The sequence below is a fragment of the Salmo salar genome, chromosome ssa29 (assembly GCF_905237065.1).
Source record: "Salmo salar chromosome ssa29, Ssal_v3.1, whole genome shotgun sequence".
NCBI lineage: Eukaryota > Metazoa > Chordata > Actinopteri > Salmoniformes > Salmonidae > Salmo > Salmo salar.
Window position 1 is genome coordinate 4,933,901 of NC_059470.1, and position 27,380 is coordinate 4,961,280.

The 27,380-nt window shown below is 41.7% G+C and overlaps 1 protein-coding gene across 1 annotated transcript in view; it reads right to left on the minus strand.

The window, feature by feature from the left end:
- The window catches only part of LOC106590053 (cadherin-12), a 227,034-nt gene that overhangs the window by 119,740 nt on the left and 79,914 nt on the right, over positions 1-27,380 (minus strand). The window contains exon 2 of the mRNA XM_014180561.2: positions 25,663-26,090. Coding sequence (XP_014036036.1) covers positions 25,663-25,908 — 246 coding nt within the window. The 5' untranslated portion in view covers positions 25,909-26,090. The remainder of the gene's footprint in view (positions 1-25,662; positions 26,091-27,380) is intronic.

Here is a 27,380-nt window from a genome sequence, read left to right on the forward strand (position 1 = left end):
CAAAAGCTTTTGATACGGTTGTTCATGCTATTGTATTGAAAATAAGTTGTCCTCGATCGGGGTTAAGGCCTGGGCATAGCAGTATTACAGCAACATACACTAAAACTAAATGTGCCACTTTGTTTGTGGACCTGTCAAAAGCATTTGATATTGTTGATCATGCTATTAGATTGAAAATAAATTGGACTCAGCCTAAAAAAAACTTGTTTACATTTTGTTTTTAAATTCAAAAGGGAAAAGTGGTACGTGCATATGTATTCATCCCCTTTGCTAAGCCCCTAAATAAGATCTGGAGCAACCAATTACCTTCAGAAGTCACAAAATGAGTTAAATAAAGCCCACCTGTGTGCAATCTAAGTGTCACATGATCTGTCACTTGATCTCAGTATATATACCTGTTCTGAAAGGCCCCAGAGTCAGCAACACCACTAAGCAAGGGGCAAAAAAAAATATGAGAAACGTTGAACATCCCACGGAGTACCATTAAATCCATTATTACAAAATGGAAAGAATATGGCACCACAACAAACCTGCCAAGAGAGGACCGTCCACCCAAACTCACAGACCAGGCAAGGAGGGCATTAATCAGAGAGGCAACAAAGAGACCAAAAATAACCCTGAAGGAGCTGCAAAGCTCCACAGCGGAGATTGGAATATCTGTCCATAGGACCACTTTAAGCCGTACACTCCACAGAGCTGGGCTTTATGGCAGAGTGGACAGAAAAAAAGCCATTGCTTTAAGAAAAAAATAAGCAAACATGTTTGGTGTTCGCCAAAAGGCATGTGGGAGACTCCCCAAACGTATGGAAGGTTCTCTAGTCAGATGAGACTAAAATGTTGCTTTTTGGCCATCAAGGAAAATGCTATGTCTGGTGCAAACCCAACACCTCTCATCACCCCGATAACACCATCCCCACAGTGAAGGATGGTGGTGGCAGGATCATGCTGTGGGGATGTTTTTCATTGGCAGGGACTGGGAAACTGGTCAGAATTGAAGGAACGATGGATGGCACTAAATACAGGAAAATTATTGAAGGAAACCTGTTTCAGTCTTCCAGAGATTTGAGACTGGGATGGAGGTTCACCTTCCAGCAGGACAATGACCCCAAGCATACTGCTGAAGCAACACTTGAGTGGTTTAAGGGGAAACATTTAAATGTCTTGGAATGGCCTAGTCAAAGCCCAGACCTCAATCCAATTGAGAATCTGTGGTATGACTTAAAGATTGCTGTACAGCAGTGGAACCCATCCAACTTGAAGGAGCTGGAGCAGTTTTGCCTTGAAGAATGGGCAAAAATCCCAGTGGCTAGATGTGCCAAGCTTATAGAGACATACTCCAAGAGACTTGCAGCTGTAATTGCTGCAAAAGGTGGCTCTACAAAGTGTTGACTTTGGGGGCATGAATAGTAATACCCGCTCAAGTTTTCATTTTTTTTCCGTCTTATTTCTTGTTTGTTTCACAATAAAAAATATTTAGCATCTATCTTCAAAGTGGTAGGCATGTTGTGTAAATCAAATGATACAAACCCCTAGAAAATCTAAATTAATTCCAGGTTGTAAGGCAACAAAAAAGGAAAAATGCCAATACTTTCGCAAGCCACTTTAAAATATACTGCAATCATTAAAGGACGGTTTATGATTGGACACATTTAATGTATCAAGTGAATGCATAACAGATTGTCTCTATGAAGTGCTGTGTGAAGGGCATCATGTGCATTATCTACCAGCATACATAACCATTCTTGTTTTACTGTTTTGAATATCTTGAGAGAAATGGAACATGGCCAAAATTAGGATTTGGGGTTTTACGAGTACTCAAAGTAAAACTATGCAATGCCCACAAATTATATTTACTTTTGCCTTAGGAAAGTTGAATGCATGCAAGTCATTATTCTTGTATTGTGTTCATTCCTTTGAAACATTGAAAATGCAAAAGTAGCATTTTCCTCCTCTTGTGTGTCACAGAAGAAAACAAACATTGCTTTGTTTGCATTCATTAATGCAAAACAGACGATTAGGCAGTTCTTTAAGAAGTCTTGAAAATCTTTTCAGAATTCCCTTAACTCCATGCAGGTTGACGTTTATTGTCATGAGTCTTGTCCTGTGGCAGAACTGAGCAATTGCCCTTACATATTAAACCAGCTGCAAAAGTCACAATTGGCTATATTGTAACAATTCATGAAAACTTAAATTAGCTATTTGGTCTTAAAACCTGTTAGGGCTAGGGGGCAGTATTGACACGGCTGGATAAAAAACATACCCGATTTAATCTGGTTACCACTCCTACCCAGTAACTAGAATATGCATATACTTATTACATATGGATAGAAAACACCCTACATTTTCTAAAACTGTTTGAATGGTGTCTGTGAGTATAACAGAACTCAAATGGCAGGTCAAAACCTGAGAGATTCCTTTACAGGAAGTGGCCTGTCTGACCATTTCTTGAACTTCTTTTCCATCTCTATCATTTACTAAGGATCTCTGCTCTAACGTGACACTTCCCACGTCATCCATAGGCGCTCAGAGCCCGGGAAAAAACAGAATGTCGTCATTCCAGCCCCAGGCTGAAACACATTATCGCCTTTCTCAAGTGGCCGATCAAGGGACACTGGGCTTATGCGCGTGACCCCGACCGCCCCCGCCTTTGGGATTTTTTCCTCTGTTTGCCGAAAAGGAGATTCCCTGTCGGAATATTATCGCTTTTCTACGAGAAAAGTGTCGTAAAAATTGATTTTAAACAGCGGTTGACATGCTTCGAAGTACGGTAATGGAATATTTAGAATTTTATTGTCACGAATTGCGCCATGCGCGCGACACTTCTTTACTATTTCGGATAGTGTCTGGAACGCACGAACAAAACGCCGCTATTCGGATATAACGATGGATTATTTTGGACCAAACCAACATTTGTTATTGAAGTAGCAGTCCTGGGTGTGCATTCTGACGAAGACAACAAAAGGTAATCAAACTTTTATAATAGTAAATATGATTATGGTGAGTGCTAAACTTGCCGGGTGTCTAAATAGCGAGCCCGTGATGCCTGGGCTATGTACTTAAAATATTGCAAAATGTGCTTTCACCAAAAAGCTATTTTAAAATCGGACATATCGGGTGCATAGAGGAGGTCTGTATCTATAATTCTTAAAATAATTGTTATGCTTTTTGTGAACGTTTATCGTGAGTAATTTAGTAAAATGTTAGCGAATTCCCCGGAAGTTTGCTAGTATGCTAGTTCTGAACGTCACATGCTAATGTAAAAAGCTGGTTTTTGATATAAATATGAACTTGATTGAACAAAACATGCATGTATTGTATAACATAATGTCCTAGGGTTGTCATCTGATGAAGATCATCAAAGGTGAGTGCTGCATTTAGCTGTCTTCTGGGTTTTGGTGACATTATATGCTGGCTTGAAAAATGGGTGTCTGATTATTTCTGGCTTGGTACTCTGCTGACATAATCTAATGTTTTGCTTTCGTTGTAAAGCCTTTTTGAAATCGGACAGTGTGGTTAGATTAACGAGAGTCTTGTCTTTAAATGGCTGTAAAATAGTCATATGTTTGAGAAATTGAAGTAATAGGATTTTTAAGGTCTTGAAAATCGCGCCACAGGCTGGCAGTGGCTGTTACGTAGGTGGGACGCAAGCGTCCCACCTAGCCCATAGAGGTTAATATAGGGTTAACATTAGGCATTACAGTTAGCTGTGTGGTTAAGGTTAGGGTTAAGTTTAGGGTTAGGTTTAAAATCAGATGTTATGACTTTATGGCTGTGCCAGCTAGTGACCACTCTGAAGAGCTGCCTCCAGAAAAAGATTAATGATGAAAATCGCTAACCTTCTTCCTCCATCTTCCCTTCCTCCTTCCACTAACTAATTACTGCAGCACACAGTTTTTAAATTTAAGCACCACCGTCGCCAAGTCCTGATTCGTCCAAGTAATCGGTGACAAAAACCCCAGCCATTCTATTACAGCCCTGACAGATGCTCTGTTTACACGCAGAATCTTCCCACTAAATATTAACGTCTAGTGTAAGTTTGAAAGCAGAACCCTTTCTGTGAATTTATTTTAATCTTTGGAATGAATCACTGCAGCTCTGAATTTTGCTCATGAGGCCTCCCCAAGTTGTGAATTCATGACAAATACGGTTTGAAGTCATATGAGATTCTCAGCAGGGCAAGATAACACAAAACCTATTTTTCATACTTCATTTGGAGTGAACATGTACAAGAGTCCTTCCTTAACCTAACCCATGGAGCATACTCACAAAATGTAATCATCTCCATCTCAGCAGGAGACTAACCACAAGTCCCTTTAAAGAGAAGATTTAGCACAACAAACTCCTAATCATTGCCCAAGGATCTGCTTTTTTCTCTACAGCTTGTTTATGCCCTTCGTCTAGCTACTTGTACTAACAGACACAGGGGTGAGAAGCAGACAGGAGACCTGGTCTGTGTCCCAAATGGCACCCCATTCCATATTTAGTGCACTACATTTGACCAAAGCCCTGTGGGCCCTGGTCAAAAGTAGCACACTATATAAGGAATAGGGTGCCGTTTGTGACGCAGACCTGGTCAACAGATCTCACTCTACTGAATTATTCACTGTCTAATAACTCTACTACTTTAATCTCTTCTACTAATGAGGAAAATCTAATGATAGCCCTTATGAATCCCAGCCTAATAATAGTGTATGTTTTCTGTAGATGCCATGGTCTCTCTGGCCTGGAAATCATCTAGTTGCTCTCGAGTCTGTGTACCCACATCCATTTCCTGCAATTCTACACATTTTGTCATGGGGCGTAGAGAAAATTTTGCAGTTTTAAAGCTAATTTCCTGCCGTTCTACACATTTTGCCATAAGGTGGAGAGAAAAGTTTGCATGTTTTACTATGATATCTGAGTGAGACTTACTAACAAAATCAATGGGAGCCCGTTTAGAAAGCTGGCCACTAGACAAAAAAAAATGTTTTGCTCACATGGGCTAATTGACTATCAGTGACTGACATTACAAGAAAAATGGCTTATGCACAACCAAATGTCAAAATTGCACCTTGTGCATTGTACTATTCAAACTCGCAACAGTAAGTTGATCTGAGGGCCTTGAAAAGGAGGGCCGCCAGTAGCTCATCCCTGATCTAGGCCTATCACTGAAAATGTGCCCCACATTTATGGCCTCTGCATTCGTACAAACAATAACAAACAGACATAAGATGTTAGCTATATCATGTTGGTTGTTGGTAAACTCTATGTACTGTACTTTATGTAATGCATAGTAAGTAAAGTGTGTTTACATTCTGGTGTGAATGTATTGCTGCAATTAAAGTCTTGATGTATTATAGACATTCATTCCACACAACATTACAGCCCACTCTAGTCAATTACGGCATTGAAAATAAAACTGTAAAACAATAAAACCATACGGCTACAATATGTATACCAAGAATGTGCTTGATCTAAATCCCTGCAATAAATGCTGTCTGACACCCAGCCCATGCAGTGTTCCATTGTCCAGGTAGCCTATGATCTATTAGGTCTCATCCTGTGACACTGTATTTTGGTCGCAACAGCTTTTCTCTCTTTAAGATTGTCTTAAGCGAAGTCCAGGGACTTGATCTCCAAATGCCTTTCATATGGCAGATAATCAGTCAATTATTTTTGAAGCTGTGCAGCGGCCTGGGATTAAGTGATTTAGGAGTGCAGCAGACAGACAGCACCCTGGATGCTTTAGTCTGGGAGACTTCCACAAAGAATGCTGCACATCAGGGCTGATTGAAGTGGCACCTGGGCAGATAAGCGAGTATAACTATTATCCTGCCTAAACTAGGGGTGCCAAATTACAACTTCAGCCGTAGAATCCCTCTGAGTTTAGTTAAGGATGTCTTAACCCAAAGCAAGGATAAAAAACATATTCTGTTAGGGGAAAAGACAGCCTGGCGTCTGTGATGCGAGAAGTGGTGGTGAGGTGATGTGTTAGTGGCTTGCAGTGCAGTTCAGACTTATTTCAATTCAGTATTATAAGGCTATAAGGTGCATGTCCTCTGTATTTTATAGCTGTCAGCATGATCCCTCCATCGTAACAATGATATTCTGACAGCTTTAGAAATGCCACCATTTAAATTAATTCCTGCTGGGGCATTGATCCACTCACCACACGAATGCTGCTTGTGGCTGCTATGGAAATGTACATCTGACATATCCTAAGACACTCATGAATAAATATGTTTCACAAACACAACCCATTATGATATTAAAATGGTGAAACATAGTCCGTACGAGTGAAGCTAACTAAAAGTGTCAATTGGCAATAGCAGGCTGATTTCAAGGGATGGAGAACTTTGACAGAGCTCAAGAGATGGATAGCTGCTGTCTTATGGGCTCTTGACCAATTCTACTATTACATTTTTTCACGCTGATCTAAAAAAAACTGCACATAGTATTTCTGACATCATTTTCTATGACCAAAAACAGCTTCTGGTCATCCGAACACTACTGCTCATCCCAGACCATGCCCTAATCCCCGGGACTCGAAAGAGGAAGAGACGGCACAAAAGAGGGAAACGAGAGGATTCCCTGATGAGACTACATTGACGAGAAAATAAATTGCCTCTACTGTACACTCAGTTCTATTAACGAGCGTACAATCAGTAGAGAACAAACTGGATGAGCTCCGTTCGAGACTATCCTATCAACGGAACCTGAAGAACTGTAATATCCTATGTTTCTCGGAGTTGTGACTGAACAAGGACCTGGATAATATAAATCTAGCAGTTTTTGTATGCATTGTCAAGACTGAAACAACAGCTTTGGGTTAAGGAGGGAGGTGTGTGTGTGTGTGTCTTTGTTAACAATAGCTGGTCAAATCAATTCAAATGTATTGGTCACATACACATGGGTAACAGATGTAAATGTGAGTGTAGCGAAATGCTTGTGCTTTTAGTCCAATACCCTACTCAATAAACTGGATGCAGTCTATCACAGTGCCATCCGTTTTGTCACCAAAGCCCCATATACTACCCACCACTGCGACCTGTACGCTCTCGTTGGCTGGCCCTCGCTTCATACTCGTCGACAAACCCACTCACTCCAGGTCATCTACAAGACCCTGCTAGGTAAAGTCCCCCTTTATCTCAGCTCACTGGTCACCATAGCAGCACCCACATGTAGCACGTGCTCCAGCAGGTATATCTCTCTGGTCACCCCCAAAGCCAATTCCTCCTTTGGCCATTTCTCCTTCCAGTTCTCTGCTGCCAATGACTGGAACGAACTACAAAAATCTCTGAAACTGGAAACACTTATCTCCCTCACTAGCTTTAAGCACCAGCTGTCAGAGCAGCTCACAGATCACTGCACCTGTACATAGCCCATCTATAATTTAGCCCAAACAACTACCGCTTCCCCTACTGTATTTATTTATTTTATTTATTTTGCTCCTTTGCACCCCATTATTTCTATTTCTACTTTGCACTTTCTTCCACTACAAATCTACCATTCCAGTGTTTTACTTGCTATATTGTATTTACTTTGCCACCATGGCCTTTTTTGCCTTTACCACCCTTATCTCACCTCATTCGCTCACATTGTATATAGACTTATTTTTCTACTGTATTATTGACTGTATGTTTGTTTTACTCCATGTGTAACTCTGTGTTGTTGTATGTGTCGAACTGCTTTGCTTTATCTTGGCCAGGTCGCAATTGTAAATGAGAACTTGTTCTCAGCTTGCCTACCTGGTTAAATAAAGGTGAAATAAATAAATAGTTCTGACTATGAAGTAATATCTAACAAGCAATCTAACAAATTCACAACAACTACCTTATACACACAAATACACATACATTTAAAGGGATCAATAGAATATGTACATATAAATATATGGATGAGCGATGGCATGCGGAATAGGCAAGATGCAGTAGATGGTATAGAATACAGTATATACATATGAGATGAGTAATGTAGGATATGTAGAAATTATTAAAGTGGTGTTATTTAAAGTGACTACTGATACGTTTATTAAGTCCATTTATTTAAGTGGCCAGAGATTTGAGTCTGTATGTTGGCAGCAGCCTCTCTATGTTAGTGATGGCTGTTTAACAGTCTAATGGTCTTGAGATAGAAGCAGTTTTTCAGTCTCTCGGTCCCAGCTTTGATGCACCTGTACTGACCTCGCCTTCTGGATGATAGCGGGTTGAACAGACAGTGGCTCGGGTGGTTGTTGTCCTTGATGATCTTTTTGGCCTTCCTGTGACATCGGGTGCTGTAGGTGTCCTGGAGGGCAGGTAGTTTGCCCCCGGTGATGCATTGTGCAGACCGCATTACCCTCTGGAGATCCTTGCGATTCAGGGCGGTGCAATTGTCAATGTGGATGGGGGGTGCTTCCTCTACTGTTTCCTGTAGTCCATGATCATCTCCTTTGTTTTGTTGACATTGAGTGAGCGGTTATTTTCCTGAAACCACACTCCAGGGCCCTCACCTCCTCCCTGTAAGTCATCTCGTTGTTGTTGGTAATCAGGCCTACCACTGTAGTGTCGTCTGCAAACTTGATGATTGAGTTGGAAGAGTGCATGGCCACGCAGTCATGGGTGAACAGGGAGTACAGGAGAGGGCTGAGAAAGCACCCTTGTGGGGCCCCAGTGTTGAGGATCAGCAGGGTGGAGATATTGTTTCCTACCTTCACCACCTGAGGACGGCCCGTCAGAAAGTCCAGGACACAGTTACACAAGGTGGGGTCGAGAACCAGGGTCTCTAGCTTAATGACGAGTTTGGAGGGTACTATGGTGTTAAATGCTGAGCTGTAGTCAATGAACAGCATTCTTACATAAGTATTCCTCTTGTCCAGGTGGGACAGGGCAGTGTGCAGCGTGATAGCAATTGCATCGTCAGTGGACCTATTGGGGTTGGGGCGGTAAGCAAATTGGAGTGGGTTTAGGTTATCAGGTAGGGTGGAGGTGATATGATCCTTGACTAGTCTCTCAAAGCGCTTCATGATGACAGAAGTGAGTGCAATGGGGTGATAGTCATTTACTTCAGTTACCTTAGCTTTCTTGGGAACATGAAACAATTGTGGGCATCTTGAAGCATGTGGGGACAACAGACTGGGATAGGGATTGGTTGAATATGTCCGTAAACACACCAGCCAGCTGGTCTGTGCAAGCTCTGAGGATGTGGCTAGGGATGCCATCTGGGCCAGCAGCATTGCGAGGGTTAACATGTATAAATGTTTTACTCACGTTGGCCACAGAGAAGAAGAGCCCACTGGCTTTGGTAGCGGGCCGTGTCAGTGGCACTGTATTGTCCTCAAAGCGAGCAAAGAAGTTGTTTAATTTGTCTGGGAGTAAGACATCAGCGACGGGGCTGGTTTTCTTTTTTTAATCCGTGATTGACTGTAGACCCTGCCACACACGTCTCGTGTTTGAGCCATTGAATTGCAACTCTACTTTGTCTCTATACCGACGCTTTGCTTGTTTGATTGCCTTGCGGAGGGAATAGCTGCACTGTTTGTATTCGGTCGGTTTCCGGTTGCCTTGCCATGATTAAAGGTGGTGGCTCGCGCTTTCAGTTTTGCGCGAATGCTGCAATTAATCCACGGTTTCTGGTTAAGGAAGGTTTTAATTGTCACAGCGGGTACGACATCTCTGATGCACTTGCTAATAAACTCACTCACCGAGTCAGCGTATACATCAATGAGTTGTCTGAGGCTATCCGGAACATATTCCAGTCCATGTGATCAAAGCAATCCTGAAGCGTGGAATCCGATTGGACAGACCAGCGTTGTAATGACCTGAGCATGGGCGTTTCCTGTTTTAGTTTCTGTCTATAGACTGGGAGCAACAAAATGGATTCATGGTCAGATTTGCCGAAGGCAGGGCGCTGGAGGGCTTTGTATGCATCGTGGAAGTTCGAGTAACAATGATCCAATTCTGCCAGCTCGTGTTGCACATTCGATTAACCATAAGGCATACACCCCCGCCCTTCTTCTTACCAGAGAGATGTTGTTTCTGTCGGCGTGATGCGTGAAGAAACCGGGTAGCTGTACCGACTTTAAAAAAATTATATATATTTATTTTTTACCTTTTGTTTAGCTAGGCAAGTCAGTTAACCTGTTATGGATAGGGGGCAGTATTTTCACGGCCGGATAAAAAACATACCCGATTAAATCTGATTATTACTCCTGCCCAGAAACTAGAATATGCATATAATTATTAGCTTTGGATAGAAAACACTCCAACGTTTCTAAAACTGTTTGAATAGTGTCTGTGAGTATAACAGAACTCATTTGGCAGGCCCAAACCTGAGAAGATTCTGTACAGGAAGTGCCCTCTCTGACCATTCCTTGGGCTTCTTGACTCTCTTTTTTGAAAACTGAGGATCTCTGCTGTAACGTGACACTTCCTACGGCTCCCATAGGCTCTCAGAAGGCGGGAAAAAGCTGAATGATGTCTTTGCAGCCCCTGGCTGAAAAACATTAGCGCATTTTGATAGTGGTCGATCTGAGTACAATGAGACTGAGGCGCGTGCACGAGCCGACGCCATGTTTTTATTCTTTCGTCTTTGAACGAAAACAACGACTCCCGGTCGGAATATTATCGCTTTTTTACGAGAAAAATAGCATAAAAATTGATTTTAAACAGCGGTTGACATGCTTCGAAGTACGGTAATGGAATATTTAGATTTTTTTTGTCACGAAACGCATCAGGCGCGTAACCCTTCGTCACCCTTGGATAGTGTCTTGAACGCACGAACAAAACGCCGCTATTTGGATATAACTATGGATTATTTTGAACCAAACCAACATTTGTTATTGAAGTAGAAGTACTGGGAGTGCATTCTGATGAAGAACAACAAAGGTAATCCAATTTTTCTTATAGTAAGTTTGTTGTTTGGTGAGGGTCAAACTTGGTGGGTGTCAAAATAGCTAGCCTGTGATGGCCGGGCTATGTACTCATAATATTGCAAAATGTGCTTTCACCGAAAAGCTATTTTAAAATCGGACACCTCGATTGCATAAAGGAGCTCTGTATCTATAATTCTTAAAATTATTGTTTTGTTTTTTGTGAACGTTTATCGTGAGTAATTTAGTAAATTCACCGGAAGTGTTCGGTGGGAATGCTAGTTCTGAACGTCACATGCTAATGTAAAAAGCTGTTTTTTGATATAAATATGAACTTGATTGAACAAAACATGCATGTATTGTATAACATAATGTCCTAGGGTTGTCATCTGATGGGTTAGGGTTAGGGCTAGCCCACCCTAGTCAACAGCCAGTGGAATCGCGTGGCGCGAAATACAAATACCTCAAAAATGCTATAACTTCAATTTCTCAAACATTTGACTATTTTACACCATTTTAAAGACAAGACTCTTGTTAATCTAACCACATTGTCCGATTTCAAAAAGGCTTTACAGCGAAAGCAAAACATTAGATTATGTCAGGAGAGTACCCTGCCAAAAATAATCACACAGCCATTTTCAAAGCAAGCATATATGTCACAAAAACCAAAACCACAGCTAAATGCAGCACTAACCTTTGATGATCTTCATCAGATGACACTCCTAGGACATTATGTTATACAATACATGCATGTTTTGTTCAATCAAGTTCATATTTATATCAAAAACCAGCTTTTTACATTAGCATGTGATGTTCAGAACTAGCATACCCACCGAAAACTTCCGGTGAATTTACTAAATTACACATGATTAACGTTCACAAAATACAGAACAATTATTTTAAGAATTATAGATACAGAACCCCTTTATGCAATCGCGGTGTCAGATTTTAAAATAGCTTTTCGGCGAAAGCACATTTTGCAATATTCTGAGTACATAGCCCGGCCATCACGGCTAGCTATTTTGACACCCACCAAGTTTGGCCCTCACCAAACTTAGATGTACTATTAGAAAAATTGGATTAGCTTTGCTGTTCTTCGTCAGAATGCACTCCCAGGACTTCTACTTCAACAACAAATGTTGTTTTGGTTCCAAATAATCCATAGTTGTATCCAAATACCTCCGTTTTGTTCGTGCGTTCAGGTCACTATCCGAAGGGTGACACGCGAGGGCATTTCGTGACAAAAAACTTACAAATATTCCATTACCGTACTTCGAAGCATGTCAAACGCTGTTTAAAATCAATTTTTATGCGATTTTTCTCGTAAAATAGCGATAATATTCAAACCAGGCAAAGTTGTATTCATTCAAAGGCTGAAAGAAAAAAATTGAGAATTCTCATGAACGCGCATCTTCAGTGTCACTGTTCCCAGGCTGACCACTCACAAATTCTCCTGCTGTTCTTCGCCCAGAGACAGCAGACACCCCATTACACTTTCTGGCGCCTTCTGAGAGCCAATGGACGCCTTAGAAAATGTCACGTTACAGCAGAGATGCTGTATTTTCGAATAGAGATGCAACTGAAGGACAACAAATTGTCAGACAGGGCACTTCCTGTATGGAATCTTCTCAGGTTTTGGCCTGCCATATGAGTTCTGTTATACTCACAGACACCATTCAAACAGTTTATGAAACTTTAGAGTGTTTTCTATCCAAATCTACTAATTATATGCATATTCTCATTTCTGGGCAAGAGTAGTAATCAGTTTAAATCAGGTACGTTTTTTTATTCGGCCGTGCAAATACTGCCCCCTAGCCCCTACAGGTTAAAATAATGTCTGTGATATTAACATAACTGATATGGCAGGCGAAAACCTGAGGAAAATCCATCCAGGAAATGGTATATTTTTGATGTGGGTACTTTTCAATTGAATGCCTATACAGTATCTAAATGGTTATGACCCAGATTGCAGTTCCTATGGCTTCCACTAGATGTCAACAGTCTTGTATTCTGAAAAATTAGGAAAAATTAGACCATTCTTTCAGTGGACTCTAGAATGAACCAGAGCTAGTTTGTGCGCATGTCCGATTGCGCGCCGTTTGTTGTTTTTCCTTCTATTGAAGACGCTATTGTCCGGTTTAAATATTATCGATTGTTTAGACAATTGACAACCTGAGAATTAATTATAAACATCGTTTGACATGTTTCGCCAAATTTTACCGGTACTATTAGGATGTATTTGTCTGCATGTCGTGACCGCCTTTGAGCCAGTGGATTACAGAACAAAACGCGCCAACAAAACAGAGTTTTTGGGACATAAAGAGGGACTTTATCGAACAAAACGAACAGTTATTGTGTAACAGGGACTCTTGTGACTGCAACCATATGAAGATCATCAAAGGTAAGTGATTAATTTTATCGCTATTTCTGACTTTTGTAATTCCTTTACTTGGTTGTAAAATGTTATATGCTTTTGTAAGCGGGGCGCTGTCCTCAGATAATCGCATGGTATGCCTTTGCCGTAAAACCTTTTTGAAATCTGACACAGCGGCTGGATTAACAGGAAGTTAATCTTTAAGCCGATGAATAACACTTGTATTTTTATGAATGTTTAATTTGACTATTTCTCTATTTTGATTTTGGCACTCTGCAATTTCACCGGATGTTGGCCAGGTGGGACGCTACCGTCCCACCTGCCCATAAGACGTTTTAAGGTAGTTTCAAAGTTTTGCTCGCCTGAGTTGAAAATCCTCATGATAAACAGCAGACCAAGAGAGTTTTTATCTATATTTTTCGTAGTTGTCTATTTAACACCACAAACCGATGCTGGCACTAAGACCACACTCAACGAGCTGTATAGGGCCATAAGCAAACAATAAAATGCACATCCAGAGGCGGTGCTCCTGGTAGCCAGTGATTTTAATGCAGGGAAACTGAAATCTGTCATCCCTCATTATTACCAGCATGTCACCTGTGCAAATGGTAGCAAAAAAACTCTAGATCACCTTTACTCAACACACAGAAACACATATAAAGCTCTCCCTCGCACTCCATTTGGCAAATCTGACCATAAATCTATCCTCCTGATTCCTGTTTACAAGCAAAAATTCAAACTTGAAATACCAGTGACCCTCTCAAAATGGAAGTGGTCCGATTAAGGGGATGCTACACGACAGGACTGTTTGGCTAGCACAGACTAGAATATGTTACAGGATCCCTTTGATTACATTAAGGAGTTTACCACGTCGGTCACCGGCTTCATTACTAAGTGCACCAACGACATCGTCCCCACAGTGACAGTACGTACATATCCCAACCAGAAGCCATGAATTACTGACAATATCTCCATTGAGCTAAAGGCTAAAGCTGCCACTTTCAAGGAGGGAGACACTAATCCGGACACTTATTAGAAATCCCACTACTACCTCCGATGAGCCATCCAACAGTCAAAACGTCAATACTGGACTAAGATCGAATCCAACTACGCTGGTTCTGATGCTCATCGGATGTTGCAGGGCTTGCAAACTATCACAGATGACAAAGGGAAACCCAGCCGCGAGCTTCCCAGTGACACAAGCCTACCAGACAAGCTAAATTCATTATATGCTCACTTCGAGGCAAGCAACATTGAACCATGCATGAGAGCACCAGCTGTTTCGGGTGACTGTGATCTGGATACCCGTAGCCAATGTGAGTAAAAACAGTTTAACAGGGACAGCCAGATTACCAGGACGCGTACTCAGAGTATGTGCTGACCAGCTAGCAAGTGTCTTCACTGATATTTTCACCTCTCCTTGATGCAGTCTATAATACCTACAGTACATGTTTTAAGCAAACCACCATAGTCCCTGTGCCCAAGAACGCCAAGGTAACCTGTCTAAATGACAGGTTTATAGACATGAAATGCTTTGAAAGGCTAATCATGGCTCACATCAACACCATCATCCCAGACACCCTGGACCACTCCAATTCACACACTGTTTCTACAGATGACGCAATCTCTATTGGACTCCACACTTCCCTCTCCCACCTGGACAAGAGTAACACCTATGTGAGAATGTTGTTCATTGACTATAGCTCAGCGTTCAACACCATAGCACCCTCCAAGCTCATCACTAGCTCAAGACCCTGGGACTGAACACCTCCCTCCCAGCGCAACTGGCTCCTGTACATGCTGATGGTATTTTGGTATTTGGTATTTTATTAGGATCCCCATTAGCTGTTGCAAAAGCAGCAGCTACTCTTCCTGGGGTCCACACAAAACATGAAACATTACATAATGAAAGATGAGATAATAAAGAACATTAATAGACAACAGCTCAAGGACATACATATTTTTTTTATTACGAAAGGCACACATAGCCTACCATCAATACATACACACAAACTATCTCGGTCAAATAAGGGAGAGGCGTTGTGCCGTAAGGTGTTGCTTTATCTGTTTTTGAAACCAGGTTTGCTGTTCACTTGAGCAATATGAGATAGAACGGAGTTCCATGCAATAATTGCTCTATATAATACTGCACGCTTTCTTGAATTTGTCCTAGATTTGGGGACTGAGAAAGACCCCTGGTGGCATGTCTGGTGGGGTAAGTGTGTGTGTCAGAGCTGTGTGTAAGTTGACTATGCAAACATATTGGGATTTTCAACACATTAATGTTTTTTGGGACGCCCACAGGTGGTGAGGGTAGGCAACAACACATCCACCACGCTGACCCTTAACACGCTGACCCTCAACACTTACACTACCGTTGAAAAGTTTGAGGTCACTTAGAAATGTATTTTTTTAAGAAAAATAAACTAATGTTTTGTCCATTAAAATAACATCAAATTGATCAGAAATACAGTGTAGACATTGTTAATGTTGTAAATGACAATTGTAGCTGGAAATGGCAGTTATTTTATGGAATATCTACATAGGCGTACAGTGGCCCATTATGAGCAACCATCACTCTTATGTTCCAATGGCACGTTGTGTTAGCTAATCCAAGTTTATCATTTTAAAAGGCCAATCGGTTATTAGAAAACCCTTTTGCAATTATGTTAGCACAGCTGGAAACCGTTGGTCTGATTAAAGAGGCAATGAAACTGGCCTTCTTTAGACTAGTTGAGTATCTGGAGCGTCAGCATTTGTGGGTTTGATTACAGGCTCAAAATGTCCAGAAACAAAGAACTTTCTTCTGAAATTCCAGTCTATTCTTGTTCTCAGAAATTAAGGCTATTCCATGCAAGGAATTGCCAAGAAACTGAAGATCTCGTACAACGCAGTGTACTACTCCCTTCACAGAACAGCGCAAACTGGCTCTAACCAGAATAGAAAAAGGAGTGGGAGGCCCCGGTGCACAACTGAGCAAGAGGACATGTACATTAACAATGTATACACTGTATTTCTGATCTATTTGATGTTATTTTAATGAACAAATGTTTTATTTTCTTTCAAAAACAAGGACATTTCTAAGTGACACCAACATTTTGAATGGCAGTGTAGTTCCCTCCTGTACTCCCTGTTCACCCATGACTGCATGGCCACGCACGACTCCAACACGACCATTAAGTTTGCTGACGATACAATGGTGGTTGGCCTTGATGATGATGAGAGCCTATAGGGAGGAGGTCAGTGGTCTTGCAGTGTGGTGCCAGGTCAACAACCTCTCCCTCAACGTCAACAAGAAAAAGGTGCTGATCATGGACTATAGGAAATGGAGGGCCGAGCACGCCCCCATTCACATCAACAGGGCTGTAGTGGAGCGGGTAAAAAGCTTGAAATTCCTGTGTCCACATCACTAAGGAATTATTAACATGGTCCACACACACCAACTCAGTCGTGAAGAAGGCACTACAACTCCTTTTCCCCCTCAAGAGGCTGAAAAGATTTGGCATGGGCCCTCAGATCTTCAAAAGGTTCTACAGGTGCATCATTGAGAGCATCATGGCTGGCTTCATCACAGCTTTGTATTGCAGTTGCTTGGCATGCGACCTCAAGGCGCTACAGAAGGTATGCGTACAGCCCAGTGCATCGATGAGGCCAAGCTCCCTGCCACCTAGCACCTCTCTACTAGGTGGTGTCAGAGGAAGGACCTACAAATTGTCAAAGACTCCAGCCACTCAAGTCATATACTGTTCTCTCTGCTACTGCACGGCAAGCTGTACCGATGAACCAAGTCTGGAACCAACAGGAACCTGAACAGCTTCTACCCCTCATGTGCCACTGCTACTGTTTATTATCTATCCTGTTGCCTAGTCACTTTATCCCTACCTGTATGCACTGCCATGACTCTCTCTTTGCTGAGGATCTACGGCCTTGGATCAGCCTGGAAAATAGCTGACAGATAGCCAGACCCCCCCACCCTCTCTCCCACAGGAGAGGAGAGGGGGAATTTGGGCCGGTTTTGACACCTTAACACCTGATCATACATTGTCAGCTGCAAAAGGGTCTTTTCACCTTCTAGTATTGAGACCAGAATGTGCTTTGTGTAGAGAGAGACTTTTGGCGCCAAAACCTTTTTCTGCAAAAAGTAAACATTGTAACATTATTTCTGACATCCGAATGTCAAGAATGGTCAGTGGGGATCTAATGAATAATCACGTCATATTGTTTATTATTTTGTGATATCATCAACTTCTTATGGGCAGGTGGGACGGTAGCGTCCCATGTGGCCAACATCCGGTGAAATTGCAGAGCGCGAAATACAAACTACAGAATTATAAATGTTTAACTTTCATAAAGTCACAAGTGTAACATATCAAAATAAAGCTTAACCTGTTAGGGCTAGGGGGCAGTATTGACACGGCTGGATAAAAAACGTACCCGATTTAATCTGGTTACTACTCCTGCCCAGTAACTAGAATATGCATATAATTATTGGCTTTGGATAGAAAACACCCTAAAGTTTCTAAAACTGTTTGAATGGTGTCTGTGAGTATAACAGAACTCATATGGCAGGCCAAAACCTGAGAAGATTCCATGCAGGAAGTGGCCTGTCTGACAAGTTGTGTTTTATCTTGGCTCTTTTTATTGAAGACTGAGGATCTTTGCAATAACGTGACACTTCCTACGGCTCCCATAGGCTCTCAGAGCCCGGGAAAAAGCTGAAGGATATCGAGGCAGGCTCTGGCTGAAACACTTTATCGCGTTTGGCAAGTGGCCATTCAGAGTACTGTGGGCTTAGGCGCGTGCACGAGTCGACCGAATGCTTTATTTTCTTTCCTCTGTTTACCTAAATGCAGATTCCCGGTCGGAATATTATCGCTTTTTTACGAGAAAAATGGCAAAAAAATGGATTTTAAACAGCGGTTGACATGCTTCGAAGTACGGTAATGGAATATTTAGAATTTTTTTGTCACGAATTGCGCCATGCTCGTGACCCTTATTTACACTTCGGATAGTGTCTTGAACGCACGAACAAAACGCCACTATTTGGATATAACGATGGATTATTTTGGACCAAACCAACATTTGTTATTGAAGTAGCAGTCCTGGGAGTGCATTCTGACGAAGAACATCAAAGGTAATCAAACTTTTGTAATAGTAAATCGGAGTTTGGTCAGGGCTAAACTTGGTGGGTGTCTAAATAGCTAGCCGTGATGGCTGGGCTATGTACTCAGAATTTTGCAAAATGTGCTTTCACCGAAAAGCTATTTTAAAATCGGACACCTCGATTGCACAAAGGAGTTCTGTATCTATAATTCTTAAAATAATTGTTATGTTTTTTGTGAACGTTTATCGTGAGTAATTTAGTAAATTCACCGGAGGTTTGCGGGGGGTATGCTAGTTCTGAACGTCACATGCTAATGTAAAAAGCAGTTTTTTGATATAAATATGAACTTGATTGAACAAAACATGCATGTATTGTATAACATAATGTCCTAGGTGTGTCATCTGATGAAGATCATCAAAGGTTAGTGCTGCATTTAGCTGTCTTCTGGGTTTTTGTGACATTATATGCTAGCTTGAAAAATGGGTGTCTGATTATTTCTGGCTGGGTACTCTGCTGACATAATCTAATATTTTGCTTTCGTTGTAAAGCCTTTTTGAAATCGGACAGTGTGGTTAGATTAACGAGAGTCTTGTCTTTAAAATGGTGTAAAATAGTCATATGTTTGAGAAATTGAAGTAATAGCAAGGTAAGGTATTTGAAAATCGCGCCACGGGATTACACTGGCTGTTGCGTAGGTGGGACGATTTGGTGCCACCTAGCCCAGAGAGGTTAACTTCTTGTTAACCTCTCTAGGGTATGTGGGACGAAATCGTCCCACCTACTCAACAGCCATTTTAAAAGACAAGACTCTCGTTAATCTAACCACACTGTCCGATTTCAAAAAGGCGATTTCACTTCCGGTAACTTTACTAAATTACTCACGATAAACGTTCACAAAAAACATAACAATTATTTTAAGATTTATAGATACAGAACTCCTTTATGCAATCGCTATGTCCGATTTTAAAATAGCTTTTCGGCAAAAGCACATTTTGCAATATTCTGACTAGATAGCTCGCCATCACGGGCTAGCTATTTTGACACCCACCAAGTTTGGCCCTCACCAAACTCAGATTTACTATAAGAAAAATTGGATTACCTTTGCTGTTCTTCGTCAGAATGCACTCCCAGGACTTCTACTTCAGTAACAAATGTTGGTTTGGTTCAAAATAATCCATAGTTATGTACAAATATCCTTTATTTTGTTTGTGCGTTCAAGACACTATCCGAAGGGTGACGAAGGGTGACGCGCCCGGTGCATATCGTGACAAAAAATTTCTAAATATTCCATTACCGTACTTCGAAGCATGTCAACCGCTGTTTAAAATCAATTTTTATGCGATTTTTCTCGTAAAAAAGCGATTATATTCCGACCGAGAAACCCTGTTTTCGTTCAAAGATGAGAAAATAAAAACATGGAGTCGTCTCGTGCACGCGCCCCCAGTCTCATTGTTCTCTGATCGACCACTATCCAAATGCGCTACTGTTTTTCAGCCATGGCCTGCAAAGTCATCATTCAACGTTCTGCCGCCTTCTGAGAGCCTATGGGAGCCGTAGGAAGTCTTACGTTACAGCAGTTTTCAGCAGTTTTCAATAAAGAGAGTGTAGAAGGCCAAGGAATGGTCAGAGAGGGCACTTCCTGTAAGGAATCTTCTCAGGTTTTTGCCTGCCATATGAGTTCTGTTATACTCACAGACACCATTCAAACAGTTTTAGAAACTTTAGGGTGTTTTCTATCCAAATCAATCAACAATTATATGCATATTCTAGTTTCTGGGCAGTAGTAATAACCAGATTAAATCGGGTACGTTTTTTATCCGGCCGTGCAAATACTGCCCCCTACCCTAGAGAGGTTAATCCAGCTGCTGTGTCAGATTTCAAAAAGGCTTTACGGCGAAAGCACACCATGCGATTATCTGAGGACAGCGCCCCGCATAAAAAACAACAACATGAAAAACATATTTCAACCAGGCAGGTGTGAAACGAAAGTCAGAAATTGCGATATAATAAATGCCTTACCCTTGATGGTCTTCTTCTGTTGGCACTCCAAAAGGTCCCAGTTACATCACAAATGGTCCTTTTGTTCGATAATGTCCTTCTTTATATCCAGAAAAACTCAGTTTAGCTGGCGTGCTTCAGTCAATAATCCACGCAAGTTTCCCTCAATCAAAATGCATACAAAATGAATCCCAAACGTTCCTAATAAACTTTTCCAAACAAGTCAAACAACATTTATAATCAAACCTTAGGTACCCTAATACATAAATAAACAATAATATATTAATAATATAATATTGTCTTTACTGGAGAAAAATACCAAAGAACGCACTTTCATTCATGCTCTTGGAAACACTGCAGCCAAAATGGGAGCCACCTAGAAAAACTACAATTTCTGGCTCATTTTTCCAAAAACCAGCCTGAATCTCTTTCTAAAGACTGTTGACATCTAGTGGAAGCCCTAGGAACTGCAATCTGGGAGGACTTCGCCTTATAATAAAAGTGACAGGCATTGAAAATAGTGGTAGGCTGAATTTCTTTGGGGGGGTGGTTTGTCCTCTGGGTTTTGCCTGCCAGTTCTGTTATACTCACAGACATTATTTTAACAGTTTTAGAAATGTTAGAGTGTTTTCTATCCAAATCTACCAATTATATGCATATCCTAGCTTCTGGGCCTGAGTAACAGGCAGTTTACTTTAGGCACGCTTTTCATCCAGATGTGAAAATATTGCCCCCTACCCAAGAGAGGTTAAGGATGGTATAACGAAATAACCAACTCGGAAAGTGTACAGAAGTTTACATCTATGATTAAGTATGAGAGTATTTTGGTGGGGATAGGAATGTGATTTTCGTCTTCTGATGGGAATTGTTTTTCATATAATCTTTTTGCTAGTAAGTAACTATGCACCAAGGGAGCACAGACATTGTGTCGGCGTGATAGAACGCCCCTTTTTACCTGAGGATAAAAAGCCTTGCTAACGAAATTTACAATCAGACCAGAAAACGTGAGAAGGTAGTCCACATGTTTGAAATGGTGAGACCAGCAGACAGTGTGAGCTGAACATTACAAAATGGTTGGAAACTGAAAACCAATATGAGGTGAGAAGATAACCTCCTCTACGAGACCAGAAACATTCACATCTTACAGCTTTGCATGTAAAAGTGGTCCTAGAACTTTGACTAAAGACACAAGATGGGAAGGAAGAAATCCCATCTCAGCCAATCACTGGTGCATCTTAGCCTGTTCTATCTGAACACTCCACTATCAGAGAAGCTCAACTAAGAAGGACATTGTGACCTCTGGTGGACATGCCAAGCCTTACACCGAAGCATGAACTACAACTACCCTGTCCCCATAGAAGGGTTGATTTGTTCAACAGAGAGAGGAGAAAAAAAAGACATCTACACGTAAATAAACTCAGCAAAAAAAAGAAAGGTCATCTCACTGTCAACAGCGTTCCGTTTTAGCAAACTTAACATGTGTAAATATTTGTATGAACATAAGATTCAACAACTGAAACATAAACTGAACAAGTTCCACAGACATGTGACTAACAGAAATGGAGTAATGTGTCCCTGAACAAAGGGGGGGGGGGGTCAAAAGTAACAGTCAGTATTTGGTGTGGCCACCAGCTGCATTAAGTACTGCAGTGCATCTCCTCATGGACTGCACCAGATTTGCCAGTTCTTGCTGTGAGATGTTACCCCACTCTTCCACCAAGGCACCTGCAAGTTCCTGGACATTTCTGGGGGGAATGGCTCTAGCCCTTACCCTCCGATCCAACAGGTCCCAGTCGTGTTCAATGTGATTGAGATCCGGGCTTTTCACTGGCCATGGCAGAACACTGACATTCCTGTCTTGCAGGAAATCACGCACAGAATGAGCAGTATGGCTGGTGGCATTGTCATGCTGAAGGGTCATGTCAGGATGAGCCTGCAGGAAGGGTACCACATGAGGGAGGAGGATGTCTTCCCTATAATGCACAGCGTTGAGATTGCCTGCAATGACAACAAGCTCAGTCCGATGATGCTGTGACACACCGCCCCAGACCATGACGGACCCACCACCTCCAAATCGATCCCGCTCTAGAGTACAGGCCTCGGTGTAACGCTCATTCCTTCGACGATAAACACGAATCCGACCATCACCCCTGGCGAGCCAAAATTGTAACTCGTCAGTGAAGAGCACTTTTTGCCATTCCTGTCTGGTCCAGCGACGGTGGGTTTGTGCCCATAGGCGACGTTGTTACCGGTGATGTCTGGTGAGGACCTGCCTTACAACAGGCCTATAAGCCCTCAGTCCGGCCTATCTCAGCCTATTGCGGACAGCCTGAGCACTGATGGAGGGATTGTGCATTCCTGGTGTAACTTGGGCAGTTGTTGTTGCCATTCTGTACCTGTCCCACAGGTGTGATGTTTGGATGTACAGATCCTGTGCAGGTGTTGTTACACGTGGTCTGCCACTGCAAGGATGATCAGCTGTCCTTCCTGTCTCCCTGTAGCGCTGTCCTAGCACTGTCCTATGGACATTGCAATTTATTGCCCTGGCCACATCTGCAGTCCTCATGCCTCCTTGCAGCATGCCTAAGGCACGTTCACCCAGATGAGCAGGGACCCTGGGCATCTTTCTTTTGGTGTTTTTCAGACGCAGTAGAAAGGCCTCTTTAGTGTCCTAAGTTTTCATAACTGTGACCTTTATTGCCTACCATCTGTAAGCTGTTAGTGTCTTAACAACCGTTCCACAGGTGCGTGTTCATTAATTGTTTATGGTTCATTGAACAAACATGGGAAACAGAGTTTAAACCCTTTACAATGAAGATCTGTGAAGTTATTTGGATTTTTACAAATTATATCTGAAAGACGGTCCTGAAAAAGGGATATTTCTTTTTTTGCTGAGTTTATATACGTTGCATTTCTTGTCCGAATGGGCGGTGGTTAGGGTGCTAATTATTCTGATTTCTGTGAGCGTAGTTTCGAAATGTATCCAAGTGTTATCTATCTTTGTTTCTCCCTCTCTTTATCTTTCCCCACTCCCTTTCCATTGTGTAACAAGCCGTCATATTGTGTCAGTCCACTAGGAACTTTTATCTCATGTAAGTGTGTATGTGTATTCTGTGTTAATATTTGTTGATTCAAGAGGTCAGCAACATTCAGAATGAGACTGATTTGAGGTAATGATTAATGAGTGACTGTTATTGATGTCAGATAAATCTATATATCTTTAGAGTTTTATTTGGGAGATGGTAACTCATTAAACAACTTTTCCTGTGGTGCCCATAAATTCCTAATGAGTTATTTGTTACATGATTAATTTAATTGGGTGACAATTAAACATAGTTAGTTGATAAGATAAATAACAGTCATCACATTAATGCAAGTCATGTCACGACAGTACATACATTGCCTTTGGAAAGTATTCAGACGCCTTGACTTTTTCCACATTTTGTTAAGTTACAGCCTTATTCTAAATGGGATTACATAAATTCAAATCCTCAGCAATCTACACACAATACCCCATAATGACAAAGCGAACACAGGTTTTTCGAATTTTCTGAAAATATATATATAAAAAATATATTAAAAAGTATTCAGACCCAAAATGAGACTCAAAATTGAGCACAGTTGCTTCCAGCTTCCATTCTACAACTTAATTTGAGACAACCTGTGGTAAATTCAATTGATTGGACATGACTTGGAATGGCAAACACCTGTCTATATCCATCTGTCAGAGCAAAAACTAAGCCATGAGGTCAAAAGAACTGTACGTAGAGCTCCGAGACAGGATTGTGTTGAGGCATAGATTTGGGGAAGGGTACCAAAATATGTCTGCAGCATTGAAAGTCCTCAAGAACACAGTGGCCTCCATCATTCTTAAATGGAAGAAGTTTGGAAGCACCAAGACTCTTCCTTGAGCTGGCTGCCCGGCCAAACTGAGCAATCGGGGGAGATGGGTCTTGGTCAGGGAGGTTACCAAGAACCTAATGGTCACTCTGCCAGAGCTCTGGAGTTCCTCTGTGGAGATGGGAGAACCTTCCAGAAGGACAAGCATCTCTGCAGCACTCCACCAATCAGGCCTTTATGGTAGAGTGGCCAGACAGAAGCCACTCCTCATTAAAAGGTACATGACAGCCCGCTTGGATTTAGCCAAAAAGGCACATAAAGACTCTCAGACCATGTGACACAAGATTCTCTGGTCTGACGAAACCAATATTGAACTCTATGGCCTGAATGTCTAGCGTCACGTCTGGAGGAAACCTGGCACCATCCTTATGGTGAAGCATGGTGGTGGCAGCATCATGCTAAGGAGATGTTTTTCAGCGGCAGGAACTGGGACACTAGTCAGGATCGAGGGAAAGATGAACGGAACACAGTACAGAGAGATCCTTGATGAAAACCTGCTCCAGAGCACTCAGGATGTCAGAATGGTGCAAAGGTTCACCTTCCAACAGGACAACGAACCTAAGCACACAGCCAAGACAACGCCGTAGTGGCTTCGGGACAAGTCTCCGAATGTCCTTGAGTGGCCCAGCTATAACCTAACAAAATGTGGAACATGTCAAGGGGTCTGAATACTTTACAAAGGCACTGTATCTACCTCAATTACCTCATACTCCTGCACATCTGCACATCAATTCGGTATTGGTTCTCTTTGTATATACAGTGGCTTGCGCAGGTATTCACCCCCTTTGGAATGTTTCCTATTTTGTTGCCTACCAACCTGGAAATAAAATATATTTTGGGGGGGGTTGTATCATTTGATTTAAATAACATGTCTACCACTTAGAAGATGCAAAATATGTTTTATTGTGAAATAAACAAGAAATAAGACCAAAAAATTGAACACTTGAGCATGCAAAACTATTCACCCCGCCAAAGTCACCTTTTGCAGCAATTACAGCTGCAAGTCTCTTGGGTTATGTCTCTATAAGCTTGGCACATCTAGCCACTGGGATTTTTGCCCATTCTTCAAGGCAAAACTGCTCCCAGCCCCTTCAAGTTGGATGGGTTCCGCTGGTGTACAGCAATCTTTAAGTGTTTCCCCTTAAACCACTTGAGTGTTGCTTCAGCAGTATGCTTAGCATCATTGTCCTGCTGGAAGCTGAACCTCCATCCCAGTCTCAAATCTCTGGAAAACTGAAACAGGTTTCCCTCAAGAATTTCCCTGTATTTAGCACCATCCATCATTCTTTCATTCCTTCAATTCTGACCAGTTTCCCAGTCCTCCCTCTCTTTGCATTCTCTTCTTCCTCGCTCTCATCATATTTCTACTTCTCCCTCCATTTAACACTGGTTCAATTCCTCCTAAGCTGCTAGCTACATGATTCATGATATAAATAACACAAAGTATAACATCCTTACCTTGCCCACATACTGTGGGTCTGACCCCATGTACTCCTCCAGCACAAAGAACTGGTTCCACACCCATCCCCTCTTGACTCTCTGAAACCCAGATGCCCCATTCCTCATCGAGCCCGCCAGGCTCCTTGGATTCTCCTTTCCCAGTCTGCTCCTGCTCAGTGGTGGACCTGGCGGGCGTACTAAAGACAGGGAACCTTTGTCGAAGACAAACCAAAGGAACAGCAGCAGGCAGTTCCTTGTAAGCATTGGCGGTCTGTGAGGTTGAGGTCTCCAAGGTAAAGTCCCACAGACGGAAAGCCAGATCAACAACTGTAAGAACCAGAGAGTTGAATCCGTGTAGGGGAGAGTGGACTGGATGCAGCCAAGATGAGGAGCCTCTGGCCTGGTTAGTTTGCCTGTCACGCTCAACGATTAATGGAGCTCATCACCTGGAAGAGAGAAATCAGAAAGAAACATTAAATCCTTTCTGTATCCTATATTTCAATGATTCACCTGTTGAATAATGGTAGTGGATCCCATTTACACAACGCTGTACTCCATTTTCACAAAACACAGAAAACAATGCTTGAGTATAAAAGAGAGAAACTCATTTTGAAATAGTAATTTTTGTATGTTTGGCACCGTCAAAATGTCACCTTGAGTATCACAGTATGGAAATAAATGACTATGGATGATCTTATAATCATACCATAACAATTCACATTCATATTCCCCAGAATACATCAAAACAAGTAATCTACAGAGGCAACCTTGTATTGCATCTCCAATGACATGCATGATGGATAGAGACGGATAGAGATAGTTTTCAAATCAGTGTCTGGACTGCCCATACAAAACACTATGGTCCAAACGATCCCTTCAAGCCCAGATCTCTTTCTTCCCTTCACCCACTCTCATGCTGCATATATAGTCTACTACTTTTGACCAGGGCCCATAGGGGTCTGATGAAAAGTAGTGCATAATTTAGGGAACAGGGTGCCTTTTGGAACGCAGTCACATAGCTACTGTATATCTCCAGAGAACAGAGTTCTTTTCAGCTTTGACAACCAGCTGCCACAGAAGATTGTTCCCCTTGCTGCAGACCGTAATTTGACAGCTTTCACCCCTTAGAATGAAAACCTCCAGAGGTTAAGAACAAATAATCCAGCTCCTGTGCAATTGAATATTTAATTTGTCCCAATATGATATTATCTAGATACTGTATGTCTGTATTTTATTGTTTCCAGTGTATTTTCATTTAAATGTCATTTGAGCTATTGGTGATGGTTTAGAATTCCAAGTGTGGTGAAGTGCTTATCTGGTTGTAGGAGATTCAATTTGATCTTGCATGCCTGAATGTGTCTCTATTTTACTCTCATTTCTGCTTTATCCAGGATATTTTTTTATATAACAAAGTGCCTAGCAGGTGTTTGCTTTTCAGCAAGCATCACTGTATACATGTTGCCTCCTGATATAGTCTCAAAAGCTCTTGATAATTGCCTGTTAAAGGAAACATGCCAAGGTACAACCTTTTCATGTTTTCTGGTTTCCGTGCACTACACTGTAGGCTATGTAGCAGGTGGCTATTACCTCTGATGGAATAGAGAAACTATGCCTTAAAAAGATTGTGACATAATTTATAAAACGAGAAGTAGATTTCACCTCTTTTTTCATAAAAGGGAGATCACAATTTAGTTGAGGAGGCCTCTTTTTGATTTAGCAGAGTGCCACATGAAATC